Source organism: Scleropages formosus, chromosome 10 (assembly GCF_900964775.1).
Source record: "Scleropages formosus chromosome 10, fSclFor1.1, whole genome shotgun sequence".
Classification (NCBI taxonomy): Eukaryota; Metazoa; Chordata; class Actinopteri; order Osteoglossiformes; family Osteoglossidae; genus Scleropages; species Scleropages formosus.
In genome coordinates, this window is record NC_041815.1 from 1,398,542 (window position 1) to 1,426,510 (window position 27,969).

A 27,969-nucleotide genomic window follows, 5' to 3' on the forward strand; every position below is an offset into this window, starting at 1 on the left:
GATGAAAGCTTTAAGTGCTTGACAAATGGTCATCCCTTTGGAGAAAAGAAGCATCTGCTAAATGAATACACGGAAATGAGGTTCAACACTTCATCTAATATACACAAAAATTTACCAGGATATTCTGATTAATTATTCAGCACAAAAAAAAAGAAAAAAAAACATCACCAAAAAAGTTTTATGCACAAATAATTTCTCTGGATTTTGTGAACTTTCCCAATATTCAGGAAGTTACTTACAGATTTTAAGAGAGTTTGATTAATTCCAAAATAACTAAAATGCACAACATTCATCCAGGTTCATGAATCACTTATTCACTTGTGGGTCTTGAATCTCCGCAGCCAATCCCCAAAAACAAAAGCCTTAAGAGAGAGTATACCTTCAAAGGTTTGCCAGTCCACCACAGAACACTCACACAGCTGGAGTCACACATACTAAGGACAATTCAGTCACCAGTTCACTTGAAACACATTTTTGGATTGTGGAAGGATACCAGAGCAGCGGGAGGAAACTCATGCAAATACAGGAAGAACATGCAAACTGAAAAGAGGAAATGTTCACACTGCTGTTCAACTTATAAATAAAAGCAACACAGATTGCTCTGAGGGAAATGTCACTAGACATATCAATTCAGCAAAACGGTTCTTTAGAATCTAAACACTGCTTTTAGAAAGTCACTTCAACTAAAACTCCAGAGTTTCAAGGAATAACATGGATAAAATAAGTCTATGTATCTGAAGGTATAACTAATGTGAACAAATGTTAATAATGGTGAAAACAAAAAATAAACATTGTCAAATCATTTTACCTAGAAGTAATTTTAATAAAATGTTTTCAATTCTTCTCACCAGGACCACAGCATTACAGATCTAGAAAAATATCAACTAATTTTATTGTGCCCAAAATCTCCATTTATAAACCAGCAAGCAGTGACTGGTGTGTTAATGATACTCAGCCAGAGAAGCAGCTCTGAAGAACTGAAAGGAACTAGGCCCCAAGAAATTCAGCAGATCCAACGCAACTCATTTGGCACAGACCTTGATCCAGGAGGTATCTGCTTAACAGATGGAATCAATCTGCATCTACTATAACAGCCCTACATGTCATGTTATGTAAAAGGAATACAAGAATTCATTAAATCATCAGCCTCATAGGAAACCCTGATATTCAGAACTAGCAGTTTTTTTGTAAATGATTACCTGAATCCACATAATGTATGAATGCATACTTATAATGTCTTTGTATTCCTGCTTGTTGTGGCCAATAAAAATAAAATTATAAATAATAATACATTCTCTGACAAAAAAGAACATTTTCAAGTCTGTATAACATTCAATTCAATTCAACTTATTTTTATAGAGTGCTCTTCTTACATTGTGACACAGAGCACTGAAAAAAGCATTAGAGGAATAATACAAATAAATGGGTGGCTATACATTAAATTGCTACAATAACTACAAAATGATTAAAGCTGTAAGTAAGCCTATTGGCCACGGAGGAAGGGAACAAAAATATTTCCAACCGAAAGGCAAGAGAGAGAGAAAAAAAAAAAAAAAAAAACTACTGGGAGTTTAAGTGCCAGTGGCTGGCCACCCCTCCTGGGCATTCAAGATTAAAAAAGACTTTTGAGTCACTTTACACATATTTATAACATTGTAGTTAAGTGCTACAATGAGAAGCAGCTTGTTAACTTGGTGTCCCGGTTCATAGTGGCATGTCTTGTCCTAATGGCCTGCAGTCATCAGATTCCGCCAACATGGACCGCTTCTATCATGGCCAACATGAATATTATACTATATTATCGGTCAAAAGCAAGATTTTATAATCAATTCCAAACTTAACTGGAAGCCAACGCAGAAATTTAAGTACTGATGTTCTGTGGTCATACTTTCTTGTCCTTATAACAATTCTGGCAGCAACATTCTGTATTAACCGTAACCTAGATGGAATCTGATAAGAACAATCCGATAAAGAAATACAGCAGTCCACCCTATTTGAAACGAAAGCATGAAACAATTTCATAGCATCCTGTTAAGATAATAATTGCCTTAATTTTCCTGTATTTCTGAAGGAAGCTCAACTTAGTCAATGTAGCAACATGAGACAGATATGACAGGTTTCTGCCCAACAAAACGCTTGTCTTTAACACCTTCTTCACGCATGAAGCTTAAACAATGGGTGGTAAAGGTTGATGTGACTGTGTCACGACTTTCAGCATCACCACCAACTGCAATTACCTTTGTTTTACTGGCATTCAGAGATGAGAAAAAAAAAAAAAAACAAAAAACATTACTACTCATCCATAATTTTATGTTAGTAGAACAATTTGCTAAAGACACAATATGTGATGGGCCATCAGGTTTAAACAAAACATATAATTGAATTTCATCACCATATGAGTGGAAACTGACATTATGCTTATGAACAATATCACAAATTGGTAACACAGACTGAGAACAATAATGGACCTAACACAGAGCCCTGAGGCACAAAATATTCAACCACAGAGAAGAACAAAAGGATGACGGATTGGCGTCCTGTCCTGGGTGTGTCCCCTCCCCCTCCAGCCTTATGCCCTGTGTTGCTGGGTTAGGCTGTGGCTCGCTGCAACCCCGCTTGGGACAAACTGTTTCAGCCAGTGTGTGTGACTTTAATAGATTTTAGATAAATATAAACAGAACCACTCCAGAAAAGTGCCCTTTAGTCCAACCAACCATTCAAGTCAACTATGATACTATTACATGAATATTAACACAATGAGCCAGAATTTCCTTTTGCTTATTTGAGAAGTTTTCACATTTTATACTGAATTTATTTCTTTAAACCCTGAAATGTGCTAAATGCTTGGCAATTAAATTTTTGGTCTACTTGTTTATACTTTTAGTTTAGCTAAAAGTATAACAAGTATTTACTTATTCTTTAGTTTCTACACTTTTGAAAGTATATTCATCCCTCATACAACAATATGCAGTACAATGAAGAACTGCTACTATGAATTTTGAAAATATACAAACTTAGGAATACAATTGGCTTATTATTCACCATAAGCCGTTATGTGGCCATTTTACTTCCTTACTTGCCCCTCAAGCAATCCTGACAAAAACACAGCTGACAATACAGCTGCAGATGCATCCCATCCATCTTGCATAGGTAATTCCAAACAAAAACAACTCTTGTCCCAGGTCACTGATTCAGAGAAGTTATTTAGCAGAACAGCAACAAAGTAAACATGAAACAAACACTCATGGGACATTTAGGAAAATTAAATATGAAATAAAGCAGTACAGTTGCAGAGCCACTTCCTAACACCAGAGCTGTTAGGGCATAGGTTCAAATCCAGCTCAGTCTTCATGGAGTTTGTATGTTTTCCCAAACTTTATTCATTTACATTATACATTTCATACACACACACACACACACACACATACACACACACACACACACACACACACACACATTTTCTGAACCGCTTGTCCCATTTTGGGGTCGTGGGGAGCCAGAGCCTAACCCGGCAACACAGGGTGTAAGGCTGGAGGGGGAGGGGACACACCCAGGACAGGACGCCAGTCTGTCGCATGGCACCCCAAGCAGGACTGAAACCCCAGACCCACCGGAGAACGGACCCGGTCCAACCCACTGCGCCACCGTGCCTCCTACATCATACATTTTCATGGGCTAAATGATCAAAATGTGTCTGTTGAGTATACTGTGCACCTTGCCTCACACCCTGTACTTGTGGGATAGACTCCAGATCACCAAGATATTACACTAGATAAAAGATAAAGATAAAAGACAAAATTAAAAAATAACAGAAATAATAATTGTTACAAATTTGATAAAATATGCTGATCTTATTGTCATGCACAAAAATATATACATATTTTTAAATCAATGACAGTTTATCAATTTTTTTTGGGCCCGGAAGTGATTACAATTTCGCCAAAGAAATTGTGTTAACTCAATGGAACATCATGTATTTGGGGTAAATTCATGGGAAAAAATTAACCCTATTCTGCAAGAAATGGGTTTAGTGACAAGATTCCTCTTGGCTTGTGCTTCTTATGGCAACAGTACCAGTTTTTATTATACATATATTACTTCAGACACAGAGATTAAGGACTGTTTGACATGTAGTGTCATTACACAAGTTGCCTAATACCAAACTCGTATTTTAAAAAATCAGATTTAAAATTTCTTTTCTCTTAAATTGACTGATAAAAGTAAAAAACAAAATGTCACAGATGTAAAGATTAAAAAAAAAAAAAACCTGTTAAAAAGTTATCCATGCTTTTTTAGAATATAATACAACTGAAGTTTTTTAGTGGCAATGGATACAGCCTGTATGCATCAGTTCTGATGTTTTTGTAGTGTATGGCACACCTGCATTATTGTATTATCTGCTATTTGTTACTGAGGATAAAAATCCAATTAAAAAAAATCACTAAGTTGTCCCTAAAGATATTGAAATTCACCAAATTACTAAAATATATGAACGGCATGATAGCAAATTCTATCCCTTTTTAAAATTTGTTGGGTACAGTGAGTGAGGAGATTCTTTGTGTTGTGCATTCTCATCAAACTCTCCACCTAATTTCATTTTCAGAAGCAGCTGTTTCCCCTAAGGCAACATGCTTCTCTGAGAAAACCAAGGTTACTCAAACTGACCTTTAAGTTACTTCCTTTAATTTTAAAATGAGAGTCTGTCTCCTTTGTTAAGAAGCTATCGGCATTCTTTAAGTGCTTTAACTTGTTTGCTTCAGGCACAACCACACTACAGAGAATATGCTTTTTTAAAGAATATCAGAGGTATATCATATATAACATTACAGAGTCATTGTTCAGCATTTTGCTCATTTTGACACTTTTCGAAGGCCTGCAGGTATTGCACGACCTTCAAACTATAGTGCAGACTACAGAAATGATTCTGGTAAAATATGGTATGTACTAATAAATCTTAACACTTACTCTTACTTGGAGCTTTGAGATGCTAAAATTGACCTCTGCTTAGAAATTGAAAAAAAATTACAGAATCACCTGCTTAATAACATGTGTGGCTTTTTTGATTTTTTATTGTGCCCATGTGGTTTTTACTATGTAAGAAAAATGAAATGTCCCCTAAAAACGAATATCTAAGGATTAATGGGCTATTGGAACCATGATTCAAAATCCCGGGTCATGAAACATTTCAATAATCTGGTACACAGAGTAGGTTCTCTCCAGTATTTGAGACCATAGCCTGTGGGGACAGGGATAGACACCATGTGCAAAAAGAAGTATGGTACTGTATATCCACCTGTTGAACACAGTATCTCCACTGGGCACTGATGTTTATTCATTTAGGTGATGCTTTCCTCCAAAGAGGTTAACAATATTAGGTTACAGTAAGTGGGGTCTGAAGGTATGTAAGCAGCCGGTAGTTTAGTGGTTTTAGCAGCTCCCTTTGGGCTCAGAGGTTGCAAGTTTAAATCTCAGCTCGTCCTGTAGTACCCTTGAGCAAGGTCCTTACCCTAAATTGCTCCTGCAAGAATCACTGTTCTTGCGCTGGATAAATGGGTAAGTGATGGTAAGTATCTTAAATCGCAATCTGCTTTTAAGAAAATTGTTAGCTAAAGGAATGCATGTAAATCCTGTACATTCAAAATCTTGCTTCTGCATATTTTTAGGAAATAGCTGTTTATCATCTGGGGGGCGTGGTGCGCAGTGGGTTGGACCAGGTCCTGCTCTCCGGTGGGTCTGGGGTTCGAGTCCCGCTTGGGGTGCCTTGTGATGGACTGGCGTCCCGTCCTGGGTGTGTCCCCTCCCCCTCTGGCCTTCAGCCCTGTGTTGCCGGGTAGGCTCTGGTTCCCTGCGACCCCGTATGGGACAAGCGGTTCCGAAAATTTATGTGTGTGTGTTTATCATCTCAGTGGCAAGGCACAAAGACAGACTGAGTGATAGACTTAGGCTGAAATGTACTCTACTTCTTAACAACTCAACCCTCACCCGATGACTCCACCTTAATTGTTATTATCTAGATTAATGTTATATTTATAAAAAAAGTACCAGATCTTTAGTTAACAGTCATTATGTGTAGCATGAAAAAATAAACATACAGAAAATGTCATGCTTTCTTTTAAATTTTTAGCAAATTAGTGTGATTCAGTGTAGGACAATGTGGAATAAGTAAATATGCACACAAATTACTTGTGATGTTTTTTGTGATATAGAGTTTAGTTTCTTATAAAAGGAACAATTAAGAAACAATTCATAGCTTCATAGTTAATTTAGGACAGTGAACAGCTCTAAAACTAAGACCTATCTTGATGTTACAATACATTCTGAATTATTTTTATGAACATATTAAACAATCTGTATATTAGAGTTTTATCAAGAAACATGAAACTGACCCTTTTCACTAATGGATACTAGAAACGAGTCCTTGTGCTACATCCCTAATATGTTTTGGCATTAAATTTAGATGAATGATATTCATTCCCGAGCTGCTTCAAAGGTTTATAACATCATTAACAAAATCCTTCATACTGATGCATCAGTGGCCTGTACCTGTATAGTGTGAGTTGGACTGCAAATCACAGCTATTAATACAAATGTTTTAAGCAAGTTTGCTTTTGCACATAAAAACACTTAGTACTTATTAAAGAACTAATGAAAGAAGAAAGAAAGTGATATGGCTGCCAATTTCTTATACTTTCTTAAAACTTCTGTGGCACTTTCCATGGCAGCAGAGAGAGGACCGAATCTCCTTTCTGATAAACTTCCAATCAGCATAATAAGATAATCACACACAATCAAGGTCTTAATTATTTAACTTCTCCATGTGAAGGGTGAGAAGAGGGGGTGACTTCTCAAGAGGACAACAACTGATAAGATAAATGTTTGGAGAAGCACAGTGGAAGCATTATTGAATGTTGAGGTTGTTTTTTTTTTTTTTTATTATTTTGTTCCTGTGTGTTCACCTTTTTCTCCATCGGTTAGATTTTACTCCAGTGTGCTCATGAATGATGCAAGGTCCCAGGGTTTTTCCTGCTGCGTCAATCTCTGTTTTTTTTTTTTTTTTTTCCTGTCACCTTTGTCTGATGTCCATCTTCTCCCCAGATATAAGTTGCCTTGCTACTGCTTGTATTGTTGAATGAATTCATTGAACAAATGAATTCAAATAATAGAGAATTAACAGAATGTTGTGTGCAAATGTTAAAGGATACAGATCTGGTGGCAGTGGTAAGAGACCATTGGTGGCGGGCTCGTGTGAGACCAGTAGAGGTAGGTTTCAGGGGGTTTGTAGCTAAATCAGCTGCTTCGTTTTGGAGGAAGTTGGTGTTAGAGACTGTTAAGGGTGGCGGTGAAGGACCTCTCTGACACTGCTGAGAATTCAAGTCAGTGGTTATGGTTGAGAAGAGAACAAGGTAATTGGGGTTGCAGGTCGAAAGGAGGCATGTAGTAGTTGTTAAAAATAGTGGCAGATGGCTAGTAATGGGTGACACCTGTTGTTGGTGTGGAAGGAAGTGTGGTTTCTTTAATTGGGATGTGTTAAGTTTGTGGAGTGGGGGCACTTGTAGGTTTTGTTGCTATGTATGGAGGTGTGGTATTATTTAACTCGGAGGGTTTGCATTTGCAGTGCTGCTATGTTTGCTGGGGGTGGGTATGAGATGCTAGACTTCACTGTTACACCTGCCTGAGGTGCCATGGGCCTAATTCAGTGAAACACCAATGAAAGCAAGTGCTCATTTGACAACCTCAATGAAATACCCATGGTGGTCAATGTGATGTTAGGGGAGGAAGTTAGGCTGCTTGGTCTTGAGCCATGGGGATGGATGATGGCAATGCTGGATGTTTTTCTTTTTGGCTTCATGGTGAAGTTCGTTGGACTGGGTCCTTATGTACAGTTGTAGTATTATGAATACATAATGTAACATTCTGTGTGTGCTGAATGTCCTGATCATACAGATCATGTTAAATTGGATATTTTTATGTACATGAAGTGTGTTGGTACTGTAAGCTACTGTGTTCCCCACTTATAGCTATATGCCTTGTACCTTCGTTGTCTGAGCCCAGGACTATCCATCTCTCTTCCCTCTCGTCTTGCCTAGATTGATGCCCTCGAGTGTTATAACCAGTCACACCTCTCTGCTGCTGGTCTGTTCTAATTTGTTTCAGTTTCTGAATCTAACCTGTTATTTCTTTCCACCTTCTTTGCTTCAGGGAATCTCTCCCTTGAACAATTCCTGTCCAGGATCTGGGAACAATGATAAACCTGAAAATCACTACAGTCAGCTAGAGCCACCATCTCCAGATGAAAGCAGCATCAACTGAAAAACTTAAGTAAGCACAAGAATTCCATCTCAGACAATATTAGTAGTGTTGCAATATAATGAATACACAAATTTAACAATAACTAATTGAAAATGCTCTTCTACATCAGGACAATTCCATTTTTTTTTTGTCTATTTCCTTAACTTACTACATAACAGTTCTTCAGGAGGTGTTACTGCTTTGTAATAGCTTGAGAGGGAAATGAATGATAAAGCAGATGTGGTGTGTGTGGGTTTTTTTTTTTGGGATGAAATCTAGTTGTGCATGGCATGGGACTGCTGTTATCTAGCCAAGGGTGCTGTTCTACCTGCAAGTTGTCTCGTAGAAACTGTTTTAGCACTCACCCGTTGTACTCACAAGGATGTATACCCATCGCTGCTGTATTTTGGTAGTTTTCCACTTATGAATATTCAGATCTTCTCCCTTATACTATAACAAATATTAAGAGGCATTGTTTGGGGAACTTCTTGGGAGTTTTGTACAGACACTTGGAAAGAATAAGACTGTGATGTTTGACTGTGTCCTTTCTAACCAAACCCCAATATTGTCCAGGTATAGTTTCAGTAAACTATATTTGCCAGATCCTTCTGGGCAAAATACATAATTCAAAAAATAAAACTGTGAAATGTTAAAACATAAGTCTTTCAATGACCATAAAACAAATCCGTATGCCTCTGGTCTTTTCACCTGGAAAGAGTTGTTTCAAAACTACATCTTACATCCACTTGTGGAAGCTTCACTCTCTGTATTCAAGTAAGGATGGGTGGGGGGGTTGTTGTCACCAATGTCCAACAAATCTAAATACATAGTTGGTTCCTAATGGGTTCTATAAAGGGGATGCTGTTTTCCAAATTTTTGTCTGCCTTTGAATCTCTTGTTTTGATATTCCCCTCTTTCCCTTCCAATCTGTTTTCTACCTCACTAGGTTACATGGTCTAGTTTGACAGTGGGACAGACTGTACTTGCATCTGTTCACTTTGGTGATCCTTTTCTTTAAAGCAATTTACAATGATTTATGCATCATCGCAAGGTGCCGAGTCAAACCTGACCCACAGTGCCTACTTGGATGATTTTCAAGGCAAGTCAAGGGAGAAAGAGGTGGGTTGCCAGGTCCTTCCTCTTACTCACTTATACAGCTGGGTAATTTTTTACTGGAGCAATTTAGAACAAGTACCTACTAAAGGGTACTATAGTACGAGGTAGGAAGTGAACCTACAACCTTTGAGTCCAGAGGCAGCAGTTCTGACTACTACAGTAGGGTAAAGCTAGGTTCTAATTTCCCATTAATATAGGGATCATATAGTAGAAGCTGTTTGAGCAGAGACATGTTTTTAATATTACTGTGAGCTCATAAAATGTACATCAGTATCTCCATTAATACTTAACAGCATCGGGAAGATGCATCTAAAGTTTTAAGAATTTTCTTTCAAAACTGCAATTATGATTGGTAACTTTGTCAGATAAAACTTCATCTGAATCACAACTCATAGGTTCATATGACTTTGGACAACATAAATGTAAGTGAGCTGCCACTATTTATTCATTTTGCTGACACTTCTCCAAAGCAATTTACAATGTTAAACTATTCACTATTTTTGCACTTAAATAGCTAGGTAATTTTACTAGAGCAATTCAGGAACATTGCTCAAAGGTTATTGGGGAGTGCAGTGGCGCAGTGGGTTGGACTGGGTCCTGCTCTCCGGTGGGTCTGGGGCTCGAGTCCCGCTTGGGGTGCCTTGCGACAGACGGGCGTCCCGTCCTGGGTGTGTCCTCTCCCCCTCCAGCCTGATGCCCTCAGTCGCTAGGTTAGGCTTCCGTTCCCCGCGACCCCGTATAGGACAAGCGGTTCAGGAACTGCATGCGGGCGCGCTCAGAGGTTCTACAGCTAGAGGTGGGAGTCGAACCTAAGACCTTTCTGTCTAGAGACAGAAGTTCTTATTACATTTCCAGTTGTCCACCTGTGTAAACCATTATTTTTCTTGACTTAGGTTTGCAGTTATTCTTTCATTATCATATTCTGTTACTATAACCCAGTATTATTGTTGTAATAACATTTAAAGTTTTCATCTTATTTCAAGTCACGAATACTAAAACTTGATTCTGTTATTGAGGTGCAGTGGGTTTCAAGTCCCACTTGGGGAGCCCTGTGATGAACTGGCATCCCATCCTGGGTGTGTCACCCTCCAGCCTTATGCCCTGTGTTGCTGGGTTAGGCTCCAGCTTGCTGCGACCCCTGCCTCCGCTTGAGATGAGGTGTGTGTGTTGAGGGAATTCTATTCTTCTCCAAGTGGGGGATGTAATGAAAAGAACTATTCAGCAGCAGTAAAGAGGACACTAATTATAGTTTTAACCAAGTGCATCACTTGGCAACAGCTTGAAAAAGAAGCACAGTAATGCATGACCTCCCCCATGTAAACATATTATGCAGGGGGAATGAATCTTCCTTCACAGAGGAAGAACCCTTAATTCCCTCCTCCACTGTCAAAAAACCCTAAACCCTTTTTTGCCACCTGGTCTTCAGATGCTGACAGGAGTTACTTAAAGGAGAGTTCAGTTAACCTCCTGGGTTGCTCGGTATTGCTACACTACACCGCTGAGACTCCTTCGGACAGTTTTCCTGTAATTTGGCAGTTGCTTGTGGTGGAAAAATGGAAGATCTTCTCTCTTCCCTGAGAGATTTATTCTCCAAAACGAGTATCGTCAGTTTTCACATATTCTGTTCCTGCCGTGGACTAATATTACATATCTCTTCAGGAAAAGACATCATAGCCAAGCTTCAGAACACAGATGTTTCAGCTGCTAAAGAGGGGGGGGCAAGAATATTTACTTAAGTTTTCAGAAGGACTAAAACAAGAAAAGTATTTCTAGAACACAGATTAAGGCCAAGACCTAAGGTAACTCTTAAGAAATAAGTTTCCCTTTTAGTGACAAAGATGAAGCACATACGCTCACAAATATATAAATTCCATCAGTTTGTTTGCTTAGTAAATGCTTTTATCCAAAGCAATTTGCACATCATCCACTTTTTTGCCTTTGTGTCCTCGACCTTTCCCCTAAAAAAGGACAGCAGGTAGTATAGTAGGTAAAGGTGCAGATTTTTAACAGAATTGATTCTGGTTCAGATCCCAGTATGGGCTCTGCTATTCTGATCTTGAGCCAGGTACTAAAAACGTTGCTTTAAATGGTCACTGTGCGAGACTCAGTGGAAGAAATAAGTGTCTGCCACACAAAAAGAATAGCCACGTTCACCTATTGATAGAGCTGAATTTTACTCTATTACTATTCTAAATAAGTACCTTGGCTTAAGACCACAAAAGTAGCTCTGATCTTGGGAACTAAACATGCAATGTAAGGATTACAAGTCTAATTGTTTATATAGAGAAACAACCTGCTGAATCTATATTTGTCACAGATGAATTATAAACAAGAAAATTTGAGCAGATAACATGCAAGTTACCTTGCATATGAAACTTGATAGCTTTGGAATGCATATTTTCCGCACGAGTCTAAAACTTTAAATTTCTATTGTATTACAAAAATTATCATCTAAAGATCTAATGCAATATTATCCATATGTACTATGAATGAAACACAACCAACTAACCATTTGGGAAAGAAAAAAAAAAATTCCATGTATTCAGAAAGGCACTGTGTAACATATGTATTAATATTGCTACTTTGTTGTTATTGAAAGTGAAACTTTTCTTAAAAGATGGATGGAAAAACCCTATAAAGTTGAAGATGCACAAAACAGTATTGCAATAACTCACCTGTGGCTTCAGAGGTTTTTTGCAAACTTGTTTTTTTTTGTGTCAAATTTATTTTTATTCAGACATTCTATTATGAACAACAGACCCTTAAAATGCTCAGAAATGTATCATTTCTACCCTTCCATCTAACTCTAGGTCTTTCAGTTATTTTTGTCTTCATGATTAAAAACCATTTCATCTGACTTGTTTGAAACCTCAATAAAATATAAAGAATGCTATTGTTTCATTAAGTACGACTTAACAATTGCATCTTTAAGAATCCTTATGTAGAAATTTAACAGGTACACTCATTTACACCAAGCCAGAAGCAGGATACCCAGTTTGGAATAAAGTAACTCATTCTTAGAAATTTACTGTACACTTGTGACACTTACAGTTGACGACAACGTTGACATATTTAACATCAGGGTTGGAAACGTCATTGCTTGCTTTGCACTCATATCTGCCAGCCTGGGTCCTCAAAATGCCTGATATATCCAGGTACTCTTCCCCCTCCAGAGGCTCAGCTGCAAGAAAGAAAAGAGAGGGTGATAACACATGATGGCCTGAAGGGAAATCAAGAAGTGACATCCACAGAAATTTCAAAGCCTTATTTATTTGCATTTTATCTCATCAGTAGGTGACTGACAAAGCAACTGCTTCACAGAATTTGGATTGAAAACAAGGAGTGAAAAGAGAGCCAGATATTGGACTAATTAAATGTATACGACTGCTATATTTCCACATCTCACAATTGTCAAAGACCTGAGACATTTTTTTGGTTGTCAATAGCAATAATTTTCTCAGAACTGTTGCCAATGACAGTCTGTTCCCTTGGTGTGGAGTCACTCTGTAATAGTTGCTCACAGTGGAGTCAGAGCTGAACAGTTAATAAAAAAATGACATACAATATTAACATATTAAAAAAAAAACTTTGAGGAGGTCGTTGACTGCATTTCAGATTCTCCTTCCTGTTCCATTCTCCAACTTAACACTAATGTTTTAAACAAATAATGCTGCCACAATTCACAGAAGTACCAGTTCTGTATTGCTGGTATATTTAAAGCAGCGTGCTGGTGTCACATCCCCAATTGTGTGCCCAACCACCGCACCTGCACCAAATCACGGAGACCGGGTATAAAGAGGCTGCCCAGACACCCACAGACTGTGAAACCTCCTTTGAGCAACTGCAACTCTGTATGGCCTCCCTGTGCTTTTTCTTGTGCCTTCCTCCCTTGGACACAAATCCCCTGGTTCCTTGACTTTTTGTTCTCGTCCTCTTGACTCTGGCTCCCGAATGCTTCCTCAAATGACGAACACCAGTCGACTGACGCTCACCTGTCCCCGACTATTCTCTTGTCTAACCCTCGTTAAAGAAGCACCAGCAACAGAGTCCTGGATGTAGGTTCCTTCCTGGACCATGATCGTTGGACTATGAGATAATTTAAAAAACACAACAATCACAGGCATAATAATTGTATTGTTCCAAAGCACTATGTATTCAGAAAGTGCTACCATAATAATTCATTCAAAAAGTTTTATTTTTGATGTCTTATAACAATAAAACCTAGCAGGTGGTTTATTCACCTTCCTTGCTCCAGCTGTAATTTATGAAGTCTGAAAGTATTCAATCTGTATTATACAATGGTTGTAAAATATTTAAAAACTTCACTGAGATATTGTCACTTTAAAGACAGACCGCAGGATAAATTTTATTTTCTTAGTTATTTAAATATTTGAATTTAATTTTTTTTTTTTGTCTTGGTTTGCTTCACAGTTTTAATACCTAATAAAATTGTTGTAGTAATTTAATGTATAGCCAACCTTTTATCTGTTATATCCCCTTAATCCTTTTTTAGCACTCTGTGTCACTGTGTGGGAAGAGTACTCTACAAATATAAAGTGAATTGATTTATTAAAGTTTTGGTTGTGTTCTGAGCTGTAAACTAAACAGATATGCAATATTATCTATTAGTTTTAGCCAAGTCTCTTCCCCAATCCTGCTTAAGATGTTAGGTTCGTATGCAAAGCTACTTATACTTGTTTACTTATTCAAGCACCGAGACAATTTTTTCTGGTGCAATTCAGGGTGAGTACCTTGTTCAGAGGTATGACAGGAAGAGGTAGGATGTGAATCAAGGTGCTTCAATGAAGTCCTTCAAAGGGGCTCCAAAGACAATGTTACCTGTTACTCCACATTTAAATGCTTCATGGATAAATCCTTGGTCTCTCAATGAACCAAACCATGTACACTTTTCCCTTGGTTTACAATACATAGTGTGACATGTGTACAGCGCACACACACAGATTTAAAAAAATAGTGAAAAAATAATCAAACAGAAAGGAAGAAATGCACTTCAGTATCAATGGTTACCATGCCTCTCATAACTAAGAAGTCAGTTTCTATAGTGTAAGTACCTCCTAAGGCTCACAGCCTGCTGTTAAACTTTTGAGTAAAACTTTGAAAATCTCCACAGTAATATAATAATAATCTATCCAAAGATCAGAGGTGTGCTGTTATTATGTGCTTCATTAAAAGAAACAAAAAAGAAACATGAAATAAGAAGTGTGTATAAAGAAAGCAGAAGAGATTAATCTTTCACTTCGAGGAGGCTTATGTGGGTACTTGAGAACGAAGATTCCAGAAAGATACTTTCTCGCAGCCTCTGATGTTGCTTACACTCCTTGTGTAATGCTCTAAGATGAAGGGTGCTTTTCGTATTTTTTTTTTAATTTGCCTTAGGCATTTCTCATAACTGTGGGGTAGGTAGTACAAAAATCAAACAAGATACAAACTGTACATGTTGAGAAGAAAGCGTTCTCAAAAACGGAATACTTGCAAACCAGGAGAAAGGTCTATATTGTATCCAGGCTTCTTAGAATTAAGAACAACTTACCATGGTACTACCATTCTAATAACTATGAATTAAACAACATAGGATCAAAATGGATTAAAATTTTTTGAGAATGCTCAAATCGAGATATAACTTTGAAGAGACATAAACTCTGATTGGTGTAACAACAAATTTTTACCACCCTGCTCAAACCCTGAAAGGTACTGTCAATTTACAATTTACAAAATGTACAGTGATGAATCATAATCACGGTTTTGAAAGAAAATTCTTAAAAGTACTCTTCAGATACATATTCTGGATTCCTTTACTTCCTTAAGTATTAATGACTACACTGATGTATACTGATGCGCATTTTCTAAGTTTACAGTAAACTGACTGATATGAAAGGCTGTTGGTAAGAAGCATGTGTGTTAGTTAGTTAGTGTGTGAGTGACACAGAAAGACTGTGTTTCACTGATGTATGGATGAGTGTGCACCGTGACTGAACAATCGGGTGATTAAAGGATCTCATGGCGATCACTTTGTGGAGGGGATGTGAGCCAATAACATTAATGGGGATATAACATCCTCTTTACCCTTGTCTCTGTGATGTCCTGCACCGAACTGGGGGTTACAATCATCACAGAACCTGCTTCTTTTCACAGTTTTGTTGAGTCTGCTGGTTCTTCCAGCAGAGATGTTTCCCCTGTAGCATACGAGAGCATAAAAGGTGACACTACTAATAGTAATATAATAAGTTGTGGTCTAAGGTACAAGGTTCAGAGTTCCTTCAATCTGTTCTCAATTTATTCTGATTTCCTTAGAAAAACAAAGCCAGTATTTAAATGACCCAGCACCATCTATGGCTTTTTTTCCAGACTTGCTCACAAGTCCTTCACTTAAAAGATATTTAATAGGGATTCCTCTTAGAAAGGGGTTGAAAATGAGCAACAGTGAAGTTGTTACACTGTACAGAATGTGAAGAACAGAGTAAGGACAGGTTGAACAGGATTCATCCTGCATTCCTTCCTGTGACAGCAATGCAGTGCATCTTGTCAGCTGGCAGCTCTGCTGGCACTAGACTTGCCTCACGACGGGGGACACGGTAGGGCAGTCCCAAAGATAGACATGCCAGCACGATCCCCCTTCAAACAAAAACATTCTCACACAGTGCTAGACACTCTTGTCAGTTTGCTTAAGGCAATGGCACAATTTAGGTCCAAGACAGCCTCACAGTCTGGAGAACAGATATACAAGAGTACACTTTATATAAAACGCCTATATGATGGTGATAATTTATTCCTGATAGTGCACACCATGCTGATGCACACTAAGCCCATGTGGTTTTTGGGAGGACATTTTTAAAACAAATGTGCAATAAAATTTGCATTTTCCCTGTAATGATTATGAAGTCAGCTGACCATGCAGTACTGAACAGGAGACAAAATAGCGTTCAGAATAACAAATGCAAAACCAGACACGGTACAACTAATGAGGCCATTCATAAGTGGAAAATACCATAAAAAGATGAGAACTTTTTTTATAACTTAACTTTTTTTTTTTTTACTATACTTAATTACAGTATATAGATATGTATTGTCTCTAATATCTCTATCACCAACCCTCTTGCTTCCAACTTTTATATATAAGATCCAAATGATAATGTGAACTACACAGCAATAAAAAACACTACACATTTTTGATGAATACCAGGGACAACTGAAGGGAAATAAATAGTTCAGCAGCACTGCTGCATACAATGAGTTGCAGTTGGTAATGCCAGCCTGGGAGAATGACAGTATCATTGCACAGTAAATAAAACCATATGCACTGAAAATGTGTAAAGCAACAGTGGGATGAGTCAAAACAGTTTTGAAGTTTCTGTCTACCTAATGCATGCCTACACCAACTAAACAAGGGTTGGGTTATGCCAAATACTGTATTTGTTCCTTTTCCTTGTTCCTGAATCATTTATTTATCCAGTCACATGCAACACATTAAAAACTGAACAAACCATTCAGACTATCCTATCTGGAAGAGAAGAGCTAAAGCCAGATAAAAGTATACGGATTTCAGCTCTAACATAGCCAATATAAAATAAAATCATGTGGTTTTTGTGTTACTGTGGAGTCACTGGAGCCTTCACAGTACATTTGTCACAGACAGCCAACTTAATTGAAATACTTCATTGAAGGAACATTACATCTACACAGATGTCTGCTGTTCCTCTTCAAGGAATGTTAAATACTGAGTACTGCATTCCTTAAAGCTAGAGAGCAGGCCAGGACTCTGGAGAAGGCTCATTCTTCAATGTCAGTCACTTTTCTACAAATTTCACCAGAAGAGTTTGCATCTGTGCAAGAGTGAGAATAGCACACATACACATATTTGCTAACATTTCCTGAAACCAAATGATGGAATTTGCTACTCCACTTGATGTTCCCCTGTCACAACTCAAGTAAATACAATTTCAAGCATAGATAAAAACTCCTATTTATTCTTTATCTGGTAATTACTATTTTACTCTGTGGATATACATGTATAATGTACTTCATTCATTGATTTAAGGTATATGGCAAGTAAACATGAACAATTACACAATATTGTCACCCCTTACATAACATGGGATATATGTATATATAAAACAATCACAATCACACACACACACTTTCTGAACTGCTTGTCCCATACGGGGTCACGGGAAGCCAGAGACTAACCCGGCAACACAGGGGGGAAGGGGACACACCCAGGATAAGATGCCAGTCTGTTGGAAGGCACTCCAAGCGGGACTCAAACCTCAGACCCACCGGAGAGCAGAACCCGGTCCCACCCACTGCGCCACCACACCCCCCAGTTGTAGCTATATATAAATATATATATAAATATATATAATTTTTATATATAATATATACATATTTTATATATATATATATATATATATATATATATATATATATATATATATATATATATATATATATTAAAATTAAATTATATCTATATATATATATGTGTGTCTATATATATATAAGTGGAAGTGGGCTACTGGAACTAGAACTAGAACAAGGCATGCATGGACAAGAGACGAGAATAGGGAACTGCTGGAATGCTACTACACAAGTAACCCCAGTGAAAGGGGTTACATGAAGAGGATGTGGGACCTATGGATACTTCGAAACCTAACATCAAGACTAACGCCTAAACAACTAGTAGCTCAGTGTTACAACATCCACAAGATATCATCATCCCCAACACTCTGAGATTGGGTACCAAGCCCCAAGAACAATGAGCCCTTGTAAACTGAATGCAAGAGCAGCTGACCTAAGAGATAAGATCATGGCTAAGAAGGACACCTGGAGCCCCTGTGGCCGATTACCAAGACCAAGTGAAGTATCTACTGAAAGTCTACTAGAAGATGTGAATGCAGCACTACGAACAATCCCTACTGTGACCATCACCGAGACCAACCAGCTGATATACAACACAGCAACAGTGATCCTTGAGATGCTTGGATACAAGATGAATACCAAGCATAAGAAGCAGTATCCTCCATGGAAAAGAAAGCTAGAGGCCAAGATCGAGGCAGCACGAAGGGAAGTTAGCCAGCTATTGGAACTGCAGAAAGTTGTGATGAAAACCCTGCCTAAGAAGTACAGCAAGCTGTCTATACCTGAGGCCTTAGAAACTGCAAAGCAAAGACTCACAGCCTTGGCTAACCGCCTGAAGAGGTACACAAGAGAGATAGAGGGCAGAAGAATAAACCAGATGTTCTCCACAGAACCATCCAAAGTGTACTCCCAGTGGCAGGGTAATAACATGAGAGCAGACCCACCAAGGTTGGAGACTGAGCAATACTGGAAAAACATATGGGAGAAGGAGGCATCACATAACAACAAAGCACAGTGGCTAGTGGATCTAAGAGCGGACCACAGCAACTTCCCTGAACAGGACCCAGTAACCATCACAGTGACAGACATCCAAGAAGGAGTCTCAAGTATGAAGAACTGGACAGCACCAGGCCCTGACATGATCCACGCCTTCTGGCTAAAGAAGCTAACTGCACTCCATGAGCGCCTGGCAACACAAATGAACCAGCTGCTAATGGATGGGACCCACCCTGAATGGTTAACAGAAGGCCGGACAGTCCTGATCCTGAAGGACCCCCAGAAAGGAGCAGTCTCATCCAACTATCGCCCGATAACCTGCCTCTGCACAACATGGAAGCTGCTCTCAGGTATCATAGCGGCTAAGATGAACAGGCATATGGCTCAATACATGAGTGGGGCCCAGAAAGGAATTGGTAGAAACACCAGAGAAGCAAAACAGCAGCTACTGGTAGACAGAACAGTCAGTCAAGACTGCAAGACCAGACAGACTAACCTGTGCACCGCCTGGATTGACTACAAGAAAGCCTATGACTCGATGCCTCACTCATGGATCCTGGAATGCTTAGAACTATACAAGATCAACAGGACACTAAGAGCCTTCATCAGGAACTCAATGGGGCAGTAGAAAACAACCCTAGACGCCAACTCCAAGCAAATTGCGCAAGTCACCATCAAGTGCGGCATCTACCAAGATGCGTTGTCCCCACTGCTGTTCTGCATAGGCCTGAACCCCCTCAGCCAGATCATCACCAAGACTGGCTACGGATACCGACTACGGAATGGAGTAAACATCAGTCACCTCCTCTATATGGATGACATCAAGCTGTATGCCAAGAGTGAACGAGACATCGATTCCCTGATTCACACCACCAGGATCTACAGCAATGACATCGGAATGTCATTCGGACTGGATAAGTGTAGCCGGATGGTAACAAAGAGAAGGAAGGTAGTCAGAACTGAGGGGATTGTACTACCAGAAGGCAACATAGCCGATGTTGAGGACAGCTACAAGTACCTTGGAATCCCGCAGGCGCATGGGAATCATGAAGAGGCCGCAAGGAAAGCAGCAACCGTCAAATACCTGCAGAGAGTAAGGCAAGTCCTGAGAAGTCAGCTGAATGGGAAGAACAAGGTCCGGGTTATCAACACCTACACCCTGCCGGTCATCAGATACCCCGCTGGCATAATAAGGTGGCCAAAAGAGGAGATAGAAGCCACTGACATCAAGACAAGGAAGCTCCTGACAATGCATGGAGGGTTTCACCCCAAATCCAGCACCCTGAGGCTGTACACTAAGCGGAAAGAAGGAGGCTGAGGACTAGTGAGCGTCAGAGCCACTATCCAGAATGAAACAACAAAGATCCTTGACTACATCAGGAAGATGGTCCCGACTGATGAGATGCTTAGTGAATACCTCAGGTAGCAGAAACCCGAGAAGGAGGGCGAGGGAGAACAGGAACCGTCATGGAAGGACAAACCCCTGCACGGTATGTACCACCGGCAGATTGAAGACGTGGCTGATATCGAAAAATCATACCAGTGGCTGGACAAAGCTGGACTGAAAGACAGCACAGAGGCACTAATCATAGCAGCACAGGAACAAGCTCTAAGTACAAGATCAATAGAGGCCGGAGTCTACCACACCAGGCAGGACCCCAGGGGCAGGCTGTGCAAAGATGCCCCTGAGACAGTCCAGCACATAACAGCAAGGTGTAAGATGCTAGCGGGTAAGGCATACATGGAACGCCATAACCAAATGGCTGGCATAGTGTACAGGAACATCTGTGCCGAGTATGGGCTGGAAGTCCCAGGATCAAAGTGGGATACACCCCCAAGGGTGGTCGAGAATGACCAAGCTAAGATCCTGTGGGACTTCCAGATCCAGACTGACAAACTGGTAATGGCTAACCAATCGGACATAGCAGTGGTGGACAAACAGAGGAAGAAAGCCGTAGTGATAGATGTCGCAATCCCAAGCGATGGCAACATCAGAAAGAAAGAACATGAGAAGCTTGAGAAATACCAAGGACTGAGAGAGGAGCTAGAAAAGATGTGGAAGGTGAAGGCAACAGTGGTCCCCGTGGTAATCGGAACACTTGGGGCTATGACCCCTAAGCTGGGAGAGTGGCTCCAGCAGATCCCGGGAACAACATCCGAGATCTCTGTCCAGAAGAGCGCGGTCCTAGGAACAGCTAAGATACTGCGCAGAACCCTCAAGCTCCCAGGCCTCTGGGAGAGGACCCAAGCTTGAAGGAGTAAGACCGCCCGCAAAAAGGGGGGGTGAGTGGGGAAATTTTAATTTTTATATATATATATTCTTGCTTATTGTATGTATACAATATATACAATAAATGTCGTGTGAGAGGACATGGGTTCAATCCCCACTCAGCCTGTGTGGAGTTTGCATGTTCACCCTGTGTCTGTGTGGGTTTCCTCCCACAGTCCAAACACATGCTGTTCAGGTTCCCAATAGTGTGTGAGTGACAGAAAGACTGTGTCTGTGTGTGTGTGTGTGTGTGTGTGTGTGTGTGTGTGTGTGTGTTCCACTGATGTATGGATGAGTGACCCATTTTAAGTAGTGTATCTCGCAGTGTTAGTCACCATGGTGAATAAAGTGTGTGGGCTGATAACACTACTGAGAGTTTGTCGGAGGTAGCTTTGGAGAAAAGCGTCTGCTAAGAAAGTACAGAATAAATTCACAAATAAATACAACCCACATTGGAGACTTGGGAGCAGGACCTGGACATGTCCTTTTGTAGTTGTGAAAGGTCACCTATTGGTGCTAGAGCCTTCCCTGTGTGCACGTCACTCAGCATTCAAGAACAAGTTCATACACAGAATCTACCTCACTCCAGTTCGACTTCACAGGATGTTCCCAGGGACATCTCAGTAGTGCTTTAAATGCAAAGCCTCTCCTGTAACTTTGATATATTTATTCTGGGAATGTGATACAACACAAGCTTGCTGGACTGGGGTACATGCAATTGTTCCAAGAAATCTTCCAATAAAAAAAAAAAAAAAAATCTTTTTTGGCAATTAATTCATCCATCCATCCATCCATCTTCCTCCGCTTTTATCCGGGGCCAGGTCGTGGGGGCAGCAGTCCGAGCAGAGTCCTCCAGACTTCCCTCTCCCCTCACACCTCCTCCAGTTCCTCTGGGGGAACCCCAAGGCGTTCCCAGGCCAGCTGGGAGACATAGTCTCTCCAACGTGTCCTGGGTCTGCCCCGAGGCCTCCTCTCAGTGGGACAAGCCCGGAACACCTCCCCTGGGAGGCGTCCAGAAGGCATCCGGAACAGGTGCCCGAGCCACCTCAACTGGCTCCTCTCGATGCGGAGGAGCAGCGGCTCTACTCCGAGCTCCTCCCGGGTGACTGAGCTCCTCACCCTATCCCTAAGGGTGCGCCCAGCCACTCTGCGGAGGAAACTCATTTCTGCCGCTTGTATCCGCGATCTCATTCTTTCGGTCATGATCCAGAGTTCATGACCATAGGTGAGAGTAGGAACGTAGATCGACCGGTAAATTGAGAGCTTCGCCTTACGACTCAGCTCCCTCTTCATCACCACAGACCGGTACAATGACCGCATTACTGCGGACGCCGCACCGATCCGTCTGTCAACCTGCCGCTCCATTTTTCCCTCACTCGTGAAAAAGACCCCGAGATACTTAAACTCCTCCACTTGAGGGAGCAACTCCCCCCTAACCCGGAGGGGGCAATCCACCTTTTTCCAACTGAGAACCATGGCCTCGGATTTGGAGGTGCTGATTCTCATCCCCGCTGCTTTGCACTCGGCTGCAAACCTCTCCAGTGCACGCTGTAAGTATTGATTCGATGAAGCAACAGGACCACATCGTCCGCAAAAAGCAGAGACGAGATCTCGCGGCCACCAAAACAGACACCCTCCGTTCCCTGGCTGCGCCTAGAAATTCTGTCCATGAAAATAATGAACAGAATCGGTGACAAAGGGCAGCCCTGGCGGAGTCCAACATGCACCGGGAACAGGTCTGACTTACTGCCGGCAATGCGAACCAAGTTCCTGCTCCGGTCATACAGGGAACAAACAGCCCGTAGCAACGAGCCCCGAACCCCATAATCCCAAAGTAATTAATTCAATTAAATTCAATTAATTTTTATAGCGTGCTCTTCTTACGTAGTGACACAGCGCTTTAACCCAGGAATAAGGCAAAAAAAACAAATACATTAGGCAAAGAAACACAGAAGACACTTGACTACAGACAAGCGTAATACATTATCAATGCATTTATCTATGCTATAAGTATGCCTACTGGCCACGGAGGAAAGAAAGAAAACACTTCCAATTGAAAGTTCAGGGAGGAAAAAAAATAAGCTTCTGGGGGTCCAAGTGCCAGTGGGCATTCCAGATTAAACAACACTTCTAAGTCAGTTTACAAGTAATACTAGAATTGTTTCTGCATGACAACTCGATTTCCCAGTTCAGCAAGGTATGTCTCGTCCATCATGGCGGTTGGTCTTCAAGTTCAGTCAGCTACTTTCTTGTTAAATCACAATCCGAACTCCTTTCTCAATCATGTTATGGTAGGTGGACTAACTGCTCTTACACATCTGGCAAAGAAATATATTTCAATATTGTGGTTCTACCTAGAAGTTCTCTCTGTAAATATGTGGATAACTGAAGTATACATTTCTCCCCCTTTAAAAACTGACATTTGATTTTCATGACGATTCTAATAATGAATGAATATCTGGACTTCCTTCTGGAAGGTATTAGAAACTGCTACATGATCATACCTGAGATAAGTTGTAACCTTTTGACCCTCAGCTTTCTATGTATGTGGACATAACTTCTAGGTACACTGTCTGTGTATTCTGCTGTGACTCTGTGCAGTTTATCAAAAAAAAAAGCACCCCATATGAGTTAATCTGGTCCATGTCTCCCCACATTTGTGTGGATTTCCTCCAGGCACTTTTCAAATTTTTTTTTCCCTCTCCTTCTCACACTGGCCACAGGCACTCAACCCTTATTCCCCATGAGTCCCACCACTGGTTGAACAACTATTTCACATTTTACCCACAGTTCCCAACTATTTACAATAAACATCTTTTTCTGCTCAAACATGACACCTCTCAGTGACACGGGTCATTACAATATAAATGGAATAATGATTTTATGGTGTTTACTGCAGTGTAGTAATATAGCATAATGTCATCTAGGACTGCCAAATAATAGCAGTCATTCTAAGGCGCTTTGCAGACAATGATCTGATAAATTAAGAAATGTGAATGTATCACACTGATTAGTTATTGGAAGGTGAGCAAAATCCAAATCTGGTGCATGTAAATGCAAGGAAATGTTGTGTAAAGTGAAAAAGGTGTATTAAATTAAACTTCTTGTAAAGTCAAACTCTTGCAAGACAAATAGCCTTATCTTGGAGTATTACTGTAATTGTTACTTTCATTTTAAACAGGTTTTCAATGCACATGCCTGCTATAGACCACCAAAAAGTGGTCTATACTGTGGACACTTCTGATCATTTCAATATTCATCAGCATTTTAGGGAAAATTAAATTTACATTTATTAATTTAGCAGAAGCTTTTCTCCAAAGCAACGCACATCTCATAGAAAATACAATGTTTTCATTACATTAGCAGAAAGAGAAACTGAGATGCAGATGTGTGATTCTTAAGTGCAGTTAGTTTGTTTCTTTAGACCACATGAACCAATGTTAATTAACAGTGTTCAATATTATGTGCAAATTAATTAATTTTGCTCCCAAAACAAAGGTGGTTTCTTGTTTCTGAAGAAAGGAATCTTAGCTGTATGAAGTGAACTTTTTTATTATCACATATTATTGGTTGGTGTTTGACACCTATTACTTACAGGTAGAGCAATAGTATATATTACATTCCAGCATTATATTAGCTGAAAACATGTGTCACCTTTCTCTTTTAGGGCCTATGTGCAATGTAACAATACCACAAGAAAGTTCCAGTGTAATACTGTAACACATCAAGCCTACCTTGACAACGGTATACAGTGAAACGTGAGAGCCTTGATTCACGTGGCACTACAGTGACAGTGTGAGGCTGACATGGAGAATTCCCGTACCTCCAAGTATAAATTTCCATTTTCCACACTGTTCTGTGTCTTGAAATGACTGAATGTCGAAGCACAAGATTTGTGTCAATATACAGTAATTCAATATTATAAATCAGTAAATATGCATCAGTATTATTATAAATCAGTAATTTAATGAAAATTCATAAAAAAAGACCAGCCTCTCAAGTGGTAAGCATTAGTTTTGATATTTTTTCCCTTCTGAGTCTGTCTTTAGACAATTCTTGTCTATTATTATACCTGGTAAAGGTATTTCCAGCCAAAAATGTCAAACAAGTCTTTCTGTTATTTTATGTTAGCTGTATTTCACGTTTCTTAGGTTTCAGTGTGCGAATCAGTTGAGTTTATTGAAATATTTTTGTGTAACTGCAGTTTGCACTTTGAACTAAATGGAACATTTTTAGAATAAGTTAAAATGAATAAAAGACAGATTGGAACTGGGAGCTGAAGCAATCTGGAGCAAGAAACTCATGTATTTTTCACCATTATTTAACACTGGGTTTGCTGTTTAAAGATTTAGCATAATGGAGATTTTTATTGTTTGTGATAGACTTGCAGGCATTTTCAGGGGAAGAACTTATATATTTTATTCCATTTTATCATTAACAGTGCATTAAACTGCAAAACCTTTTACTTTCAAAGTCAGTGTTATGTCTTGGTCTATTCATTTGAAGGTAAGTATGTGATGTAATCTTTTTTTAACAAGTAAAATGAGTAATTTGTAATAAATTTGTGAACTTAGGTGAAGATTAATAGAAAACAGCCAAAAACTTTTTTTTCTTCATGAAGCATGGCATACAGCATACAGGGCCTGAAAACTGGAATAAAAGTAAATATTTTCTAATTATGCACATTTTTGAAGCTTTAATGGTTAAAAGTGGTTTTGTTATTTCACAACGTGTGCATAGAGGCATTTGCTCTTACATGTAAAAAGTAACATAATATATACCTGGACAATATTATTATCTGTGTGTGTATATTAGGTTTTTTTTTTTTGATGGGATCTGTTTTCCTTCAGTAATGTATGATGATGATTGTGTTTTGGTCAGTTAAATGTAGAAAAAGTTCTATAGAATACGGATACTCTGTACAAACATGTTTTTGTCCAGCATTATTTTTTTCCTGCTAATTATATGCACATTATAAAAAACCTAGTATTGCACCGATGTTAGGATTTCCCTTTTGAAATGTATGCACAGAAAAAACTGTGCTACTTACTGAATGTCCATTGCTCAAGCTCTACATTTGTGTTTTTATTCTCAGTTTGGCTCAGCATAATGCTCTGTGAGGTGAATAAAATGTACTTCTTGCTACTAAAATAATAAAAGCGCTGCATAGATCATTATAAAGTATACAAACCTTTTTAATTGCTACAAAATCATAGAAGTATGAAGCTATTGTGTGAAGTCTGATGCATCCATGTGGATGAACGAGGACAAAGAAGAAAGATGCTAGGCTGAAATGCAGCTATAAGCTCTGGGGTTGCCCCCTCACACATATTGCTTCAATAATAGTTTTACATAAAACTAACTCTTACATTATTTTAGTTATTATTATTTGATTTTAAGACTAAACTTTTCAGACTTTTTATTATGACATTATTATTTCAGTCATTGTTTGAAATACACCAATGATTTACAATAATCAGAGGTGTTTGGGTAAATTCAACTTAAATCACTCTCAGCATTCAAGAAGGGTTTCTAAACTCATCTCTTTCTGGGTCACTTCTCCCCTGATATCTGGTGTGTTTGATAAACGTGTACACCTGTGTGTGTGTGTGTGTGTGTGTGTGTGTGTGTGTGTGTGTGTGTGTGGAGTGTAATGCATGTTGGTTTATATATTCGTATGAGACAAATTAACTGTAATTATTAGCTAGATCAAATGTCTGAATTCAATTCTCTCCTATTCTATAATTCACTCTGTTGTTATCAGAGATGTATGTCAATTTGGAGAAAAGCACCAGACTATGAAGAAATGTAAATATTTTCATAACAGAAACCACACACACACTGGCAGAAGCCTCTTGTCCCGAGGGGGGTCATGGCCAGCCAGAGCTTAACCCAGCAACACAGGGCGTAAAACTGGAGGGGGAGGGGACACACCCAGGACGGCACGTCAGTCAATCACAAGGCACCCTAAGCAGGACTCGAACCCCAGACCCACCAGAGAGCAAGACCCGGCCAAGCCCGCTGCACCACTGTGCCCCCTAACTGAAACCATTTAGGTGAAATGAAAATATATGCACACAGATTTTTTTTTTATTACATTCAGTAATTTCATAATGATGTCACTTGTCAGTTACAGTCACTGTTGTTAACAAATGTCCACAGCTTTTGACCTAATAGTGAATGACATTTTCAAAGCTTGTCAACAAGGCCCAATTGTATTGGTTTTGAATTTACCTTTGTTCAGCTGAATGAGTGCAGAATACACATTTCACAATTTGAGGTCTCGCTACCTACACAGCAGATCAGTATTTTTTAACTAGTTTTACAAACAATACTGAGTGACAGCAATATTTCATAGGTATGGTCATGCCACATAAGTTCCAGAAGGGTGTCCAAGCGTTCCAGAATTCATTTGAACAATAAGGGACAAATGAAACTTTCTGTTGAAGGTTTTTTGAATAGTTGTGTTAATCCCATTCCAGTAGACTGGAATTTTATCACATTCCCAAAATAAATGTATTAAAGTCCCTTGAATGGCTTTACATTTTAAAGACAGCTCAGATGGTCCCTGGAAGATCCTATGAAGATGAGTGGATTAAGGCAGATTCTATCAATGAGTTTGAAGTTTCGTGGCTGGATGCTGAGGGAGGTGTGGGTAGGGAATACTTTAGCATGTATAGACAGCCATTCATCATCACTAAAAAAACAACCCAAGGTCCTGTTCCCATGTCACCCTCAATGGATCATAAGAACCAGTACATCATAAGAACCCTTGTTGAAACACTATATAATGCAGAGATGATACTTCAGGAACCTTGCAATGCAATGAGGTATTTTTCAACTTTAGTTGCTGTAATTCTATCCACAGTGTATTCTATTTTTTCTAGGACTGCAATAAAATGTCACAGTTATTTATAAGTCTA

At 39.5% G+C, this 27,969-nt stretch overlaps 1 protein-coding gene across 3 annotated transcripts in view; it reads right to left on the reverse strand.

Moving 5' to 3' along the window:
* lsamp (limbic system associated membrane protein) overlaps positions 1-27,969 on the reverse strand; it is a 796,753-nt gene that overhangs the window by 34,051 nt on the left and 734,733 nt on the right. For all 3 annotated transcript variants that reach the window (XM_018765174.1, XM_018765173.1, XM_018765176.1), the window contains one exon: positions 12,455-12,586. In XM_018765174.1, the coding sequence (XP_018620690.1) occupies positions 12,455-12,586 (132 nt within the window). The remainder of the gene's footprint in view (positions 1-12,454; positions 12,587-27,969) is intronic.